Source organism: Limulus polyphemus, unplaced genomic scaffold (assembly GCF_000517525.1).
Source record: "Limulus polyphemus unplaced genomic scaffold, Limulus_polyphemus-2.1.2 Scaffold559, whole genome shotgun sequence".
NCBI classification, from domain to species: Eukaryota; Metazoa; Arthropoda; class Merostomata; order Xiphosura; family Limulidae; genus Limulus; species Limulus polyphemus.
In genome coordinates, this window is record NW_013666169.1 from 266,605 (window position 1) to 274,041 (window position 7,437).

A 7,437-nucleotide genomic window follows, 5' to 3' on the forward strand; every position below is an offset into this window, starting at 1 on the left:
AATCCCTGTATTATGATAGGATAAACAATTTTTTATTTGGGAGTAATATCTTTCATTCATTCATTGTTAATAATAATATTCTATGTATTAATAAATATCTTCAGCCAAATATGCGTGTTATATATTTTTTCATGATTATATAATATTATGCTTGTAGAATATTATTCTATAATTAAACATCTGGCTTTAGTATTTGGATAAGTGTCTCCTCATATTAAAATTTAATACTGAAATACTGTCTGCTTCAATGAGAAATAAAGACTTCTTAACATCTGAACACTTAACAATGTGTTCAAATAATATATTTCAAGGAACATAAATTTTGGTATTTTTGCCAAATCCTTAACATGTTTCCAGCTTAAATTTTTATCGATTTGCAAGCCTAAATATTGTATAGTATCCACTCCTTCAGTTTGCAAACATTTATTTTTGTGTTTTTTTATTTATATTCACATTTATTTACAAATACAATACACACAATCATTAAATTATGACAAACAAACCAAAGTATCTATAAGATACAAATATATTTTTGAATTGACACCTTATAATTTGTAATCATTTGAGGAACACACACACAAAAAAAGTTATTATTAAAGTGGGTCAGGATAGTGAAATTGCACAAGATCTGGACTTTAATATTTGCTGGGAAGTTTAGTGGGGGAATGTTATAATCAGCTCATGCAAAGTACTTTCATCTTTACTAAAATAGTTGCAAGTAAGTTCGTAATAATTATTAATCTATTTTCATCCTACAATAGCGAGATCGATATAATTATACAATTTTGAATAAGGACACTGGAATAACTTCTTGTTTGTGTGTATGTGTTTTTTTCTATTCACATATAATATAAGCGCATATATACAATTTAAATGTCCCGCAACTACAGATTGGCTTTGTTTAAGGACCTTAAAATGTGGTAAAATCGAATGGTCATCGTTATGATGAGACTGATTAATATCCGCTTACCTTTGTCCAAAAGGAAGGTATATAAAATGTTAAAGACAGACGGTAGAGTCAATAGTGCAATAATGCAAAATTAAGTGTTTTAATATAATTTTCATTATCATTTATTAAATAATTACAACAACACATATAGCATTTCAATGTGTACCAGTATATTACATCTCGTCATTTAACTCACTCTTTCACTCATTAAAAATAGGGGAAGGGTGAGTGGATGACAAAAGTTTTGGAAATGATGCATGAGGAGGGTAATGAGGAAATATGAACATATTAAAAACATACCAACTTATGCTTAACTAAATACGTAATATTAATTCATATTAAGTCTTAACGATAGAAACAACAAAATCGAAACATTGCTCTACTACTACATGAATCTAAGGGAATGAAGAGTGAAACAGGAAAGATTCGAACCCACGATTTTTTTCACTGGATAGATGCGTTCTGATTGCTTTCGGTTTTCGCTTCTTTCATATTATTTTAAGTTAAGGAATGATTGATAAAACATTGTATTAGAGCATGTGCCTATATATAGTATTTTTTAACCCTGCATTAGTCTTCTGGAGTCTTCACGGGCCCCAAATATTTTGTAAACACCGGCGCCGACAGATGGGAGCAAGTACATGTCTGTTGTTCTCAGTAGCTTCAGTATTAGGCTAGTTTATGTTAAATTGTTACACTTAGTTTAGGTGGTAAAAGAAACATGTTGTAAAATTCAATATTCAATTATTGATTAATAAAGGAAAAGATTTTGAGTGTTAATGCTTTTTGTTTCCAAAATAATAGAAGAGTGACTATGAAAATTTTTACAGAAGACTAACGCAGCGTTAATTATCGCTTACAGATTTGTCGTCTGACAACTGTTCCTTTGGTGGCTGTTCATGGGTATGTAACAATCATAGCTGAGAGCTTTGCTGCCTAAAAATGATACAGCCGCAAAACATGAACTAAACTCTATCTTATCATTCTCAGCATGGTTCAGTGCTGCATTGTTCACGGAAACTAAGTTTTAGGAATTAAACTGAAGTTTTTGTATACTAGCCCCCGCTCGTGACTATAGGCCTAGCTCTTGAATACGCGATGACTATAGGCCTAGCTATTGAACAAGCGATAACTATAGGCCTAGCTCTTGAACAAGCGATAATTATAGGCCTAGCACTTGAACAAGCGATGACTATAGGCCTAGCTCTTTTACATGCTATAATTATAGGCTTAACTCTTGAACAAACTATGACTATAGGCCTAGCTATTGAACAAGGGAAGACTATAGGCCTAGCTTTTGAACAAACGATAATTATAGGCTTAGCTCTTGAACAAGCGATAATTATAGGCCTAGCATTTGAATAAGCGATGATTATAGACCTAGCTCTTTAACAAGCGATAATTATAGGCCCAGCTATTGAACAAACGATGACTATAGGCCTAGCTATTGAACAAGCGATGACTATAGGCCTAGCTCTTGAACAAACGATAATTATAGGCCTAGCTCTTGAACAAGCGATAATTATAGGCCTAGCTCTTTAACAATCGATAATTATAGGTTTAACTATTGAACAAGCGATGATTATACTTATCTTAATAAAGAAGGAATGCCTGTCTCATTGTTCTTTTGTATCCAATATGATTTGTAGAGCAATTCTTTCAAGAGCATTGTCTTGATTTTATGTGCATTGTGTATTTTGTTATCGATGAGTACACTTTCAAAACACGCATATTTATTTGAATATAGTTAGATGTCATTCTTTTGATGTTTTACATGAGTTCAAACGTCATTTGTAAAAGTCACATCAAAACTAATACATATCAAAAATGTAAGATTATCATGTATATATTTTTTTAAATTTATGATCAATTATTTCAAAAGTTACTTACATTAATGTGTTTTTGTTTGTTAACTTGTTTTGTTTCATTAACTTGTTAGGATACACATTTTATGTCGCTATTGAAACATCGATAACATGCTGATAGGGACGTTTTGTCAAGTAATACGCTGATTTGGATAGAGCATCTTGGGAACGGTACGTTTTGAAATTACACTTTGGGTTGTTAAATTCTAGAACTATAGGCACGACATCATTATAACTATATCAGAGTTCTTTAAGCTACTTAAATGTTCATAAATATTTATCTACACACTTTATATCTCCACTTCTCATTCTGCTTTGTCAAAGCAACTAGGTTGACGTTTCCCTGTCACTAAAGTTTTCTTAAAATGTCGAATTAACAGAAATTGTGATATCTACCCATGAGTTAACTTCCTTGTTATTTCCATTAGGCGACCTTCCCATAATAATAATAAATACTTTGGTGTTGAAAAAAGTAATATATATATATATATATTGTAATATGAATCCTTACTTTAATTCTAATTTGTAAATAAAATAATAATAATAATAATTACACTCCTTTCAGTGGTTCCCATCATAACAATTGTTGTTCATGCAAATGATGATATCCCAGCCAGCCTGTTGAGCCCAGGTATTGAGCGAAAGGTCTCGTCAGCAATGGATATGGTTGTTTAAGTGTGATTGACATAGTAAGTTTTTAGAAATGCTACACGGGTTCAAATGACAAGCACCAAATAATTCCTTAGTACTAGAGATGGATGAATTTAACTGAAACTAGTATACCTTAAATCTTTTCTATTGACAAAAGTTACTGGTAAAAATAAAAGCAAAATAAGATAAGAATGGATAGACTCGGGTATCATCTTTAAACCACCGACATGAGAAGATAATAAGTTGATTACTGTTCTTTTAGACGCCATTAAAAAGCTTTAAATTACACTAATTATTTGTCAGAATATATATATATATACATATATATTTTTCCCTTATTGCGGCAACATTGAACTTTTCATATTTTAATGATTGTTTTAAATGACACATTATGAGCTATATTAAATATATTATAACTACGTGAAAGTTTCTAAAACAACCGATAGATAGCACTAGTTAATACAACTTATAGATCTTAAACAAAATATTGTGTTTTTTAAGAGTAAGAAGAGAAATCTGCTTTGAAGATTTTTCTGTCGACGGCGTACTTGTTATTGGCTTGACATTCATAAGTTCCTGAATCCATTTGTCTGGCGGGAGTGATTTCTAGCTTGCTCTTTAGCTTAGCTTTCCCATGGTGCCATTCAGATATCTGTAAAATAATGACATGTAGCAAGTAAACGTTTAATTTTGTATTATTATAGATTCTTAAAAAAAAGCTTCCTGTTAAAGTGTATCAAAAATCTAACTTAATCATTTTTGAAAATAGGTCCAGACGGGGCCCAGTAGTTAGCGTTACGGGCTTCCCACCAAGGAGCTTCGAACTCGCAATTTGCCGCTAAAAACACTCCGCACATCCAGCTATGGGCGCGTTAAAAATGATAGCCAATCCTGATATTTGGTTAAGAGTAGTCCTTTAGGCGGTGAGTGCTGTTGATTGATTGCGCTTCTTTGGCTAGCAGCTCTAAATTAGAGATGGCTATGTCTTTGATCTGGCAGTACAGCCTGTGTGTAAAGCGTCGTTAATGTAAAAAAATATTACATAATGTTTACAATAGTTTTATTCCCGTTATCTTCGCAGATTAGCAAGCCAAAAGGTTAGAAGTTTCGCTCTTTCAGTTCGTGCATTATTTGATAAAAACTGAATTCGTTGACTTTTAAAGGTTAGCTATACAGCCCATACATTACCTGAAGAAGGCTTGCTCTTATGGGCTGAAACTTCGCAGTTTTAATTGTTTCAAAAAATCAGTTTCATCGTAAAGCTGATCACGACGTTATTAAAGTGTTCAAGATATCTGCTTAGTATTGAATTAATACGACTGAAACAAGAATCGATCGTACTTTACAAAAAAGATATATATATATATATATATATAACAAAAGAAAACTTCGTAAGAATAACTACATGGAAATGTTTAAAAGATTTATGAATAAGGATCTTAGAATATTTAATAATTGTTAAAATTGATATTTTGAACGCAGTTATTTTGTTGTGATACTTACTAGGAAATTACAGTATTAATTGTAAATTTAGAAAAAACCCAATTCTGTCAAAATGATCTCGCATAATTTAACGACATTCAGCGAAAACAGAGGCGGTTTATACTTAACGAGATTCAGTGGAAACAGACTAAGAGAATATTAAATCTTATTCGGAGAAAAATGTCTCGGTGAATGTTAAACGTGATTCAGTATGAGCAGGGAAATGAGCAGATATGAAAAAAATGGAGTTATAGAACAAATACTTGAAAGAAGCCAATCATCAAATAATTATTGATTTCCACAAAGCCAAGTCTCGATTATAAAATACTACGTGGAAGTTTGTACGATTGGTCCCCCCTACAGTGGAAAAGCGCTAATTCTATGGACCTACAACGCTTAAATACGCGGTTCGATTCCTCGCGGTGGACACAGCAGATAGTCCAGTGTGACTTTTCTTTCAACTAACCGAGTTGTTTGATTGTTTTGATAACTTCTTGTTCATCTTAATTGTTGTTAAGCGCAAAGTTGCACAATGAGTTATCTTTCCTTTGCCCACTCTAGGGATCGAATCCCGAAATATAACAATATAAACCTTCGAGCATACCGCTGACCTACCGGTAGGGGGCATGCATATCAAACAAATACATTGTTAAGCGCAAGGTTGCACAATGAGCTATCTTTGCTTTGCCCACCCTAGGGATCGAATCCCGAAATATAACAATATAAACCTTCGAGCATACCGCTGACCTACCGGTAGAGGCATGCATATCAAATAAATACATTGTTAAGCGCAAGGTTGCACAATCAGCTATCTTTGCTTTGTCCACTACAGGGATCGGCTCCCAAAATTTAACATTACGAGTCCTCGAGCTTACCACTGAGCCACCGGTAGGGGGCGTGCATATCACATAAATACATTACGTTTATATAAAATTTAACCCACCTGGAGATACGGATGTTCGTACAGTTCAATGCTATCTTTATACCAAGTGATTCGTGGCCGTGGGTCACCTCTCGCGACACATATGAACACTATTCTGTGACCCAGAAAAAATTCGTATTCAAAGTGTGACGACCTGGTTATCTTTGCTCCCTGAAAATAAAAAAGAAAGAAATTCATTCATAATGCTACAATACACACTACTCTCATTTTTACAGTCTCGCGAGTGTTCTAGAAACGTCACTTTGGAAGAGGGGGTGGCTCCCCAAGTTCGGGAGAGGGGTCCCAAATGTCAGTTTCTGTGAAACGTTTCTAATCAGGTCGTATACGCAAATTACGACATAGCGAAGAGTCCCAGCTGAATTGGGAACCCCACGCGAGGTCAGTATTCTTTGCCCCCCACCTTTTTTGGAATTACGCTCCTGGAGTTCTCCATAGCTGAAATTGTAAAACATGCATGAAGTTTAGCAATGGAAATCCCCAAAAACTATAGAAAAGTTACATCAGAAATTACGTTAATAAAAGTATTATAAATACAAGTGAGGTAGAAGCTCGTGAATGAAAAATATTAATACACAAAATTAAATAATCTCATAAGGACTAGAGCATGAAAATATATTTCCCACATAAAAAGAAGCAAATTAATATCCGAAGAACAGAGCTAAGGTGCTTAACTATAAAATTAATACACGAATTATTTAACAGTTCCATAAATCTGTATTCTAAACAAGTGATTTATCTTCTGTAATCCATTTCGTTCGTGTTTTACATCAGTGAAACATTATTATGTATTAATGACACATCAGCACTAACTTATAACTTTTACCAACTTTCCACGAATAACTATTCCTTGATTTTGGAAGCTAGGTGATTAACTTTAACTTTAGAACCTTTTTTTTTCTTTAAGCTGAATTTGATGAGATTCGAAGTTAGGATTATACTTATCATCAGGGCTGTTTTATGCAATAGACAAAAGGAGTTGTTGCCCAGGGCCCACCGTGCGTTGCGAATGTAATAATAAGTAATAAAATACAAATTGTATAATAAAATAATAATAAACCAGATTTTTTAAAATATGTACATTTCTCTTTCTTATTTCCTTAATTTTTTATCACTAATGAGTTCACTTTATTAAAATTGTATGGTATTTTCTCATAATCGGGGGGGGGGGAGGCACTAGTTGCCTTAATGTGGCACCGATTATCACCGCTTCTAACTTACCAAAAATCAAGCATCTTCAATATTTTACAAAATAAATCATCTCAGTAACATTCCCAACTAACATAACAAATCATATCTCGAAAACAATGTTGGATAATCATAGTAACACTGGTGTAATTACAGTACCCTTAATATACTAACACTGGTGTAATCACAGTACCCTTAATATACTAACACTGTTGTAATTACAGTACCATTAATATACTAACACTGGTGTAATTACAGTACCATTAATATACTAACACTGGTGTAATTACAGTACCATTAATATACTAACACTGGTGTAATTACAGTACCATTAATATACTAACACTGGTGTAATTACAGTA

At 33.1% G+C, this 7,437-nt stretch overlaps 1 protein-coding gene and 1 long non-coding RNA gene across 2 annotated transcripts in view; one reads left to right on the plus strand and one right to left on the minus strand.

Annotated features, from left to right (window-relative positions):
* The first annotated feature begins 2,890 nt into the window (after positions 1-2,890).
* Positions 2,891-6,963, plus strand: LOC111085697. Its single transcript, XR_002610503.1, has 3 exons — positions 2,891-2,985; positions 3,380-3,503; positions 6,795-6,963. It is a non-coding gene; the product is annotated as an uncharacterized LOC111085697 (long non-coding RNA).
* LOC106459097 (immunoglobulin domain-containing protein oig-4-like) overlaps positions 3,815-7,437 on the minus strand; it is a 12,279-nt gene continuing 8,656 nt past the window's right edge. Inside the window, exons 3-4 of the mRNA XM_013918683.2 lie at positions 5,891-6,040; positions 3,815-4,117 (exon numbers count right to left, since the gene is read on the minus strand). Coding sequence (XP_013774137.1) covers positions 3,962-4,117; positions 5,891-6,040 — 306 coding nt within the window. The 3' untranslated portion in view covers positions 3,815-3,961. The remainder of the gene's footprint in view (positions 4,118-5,890; positions 6,041-7,437) is intronic.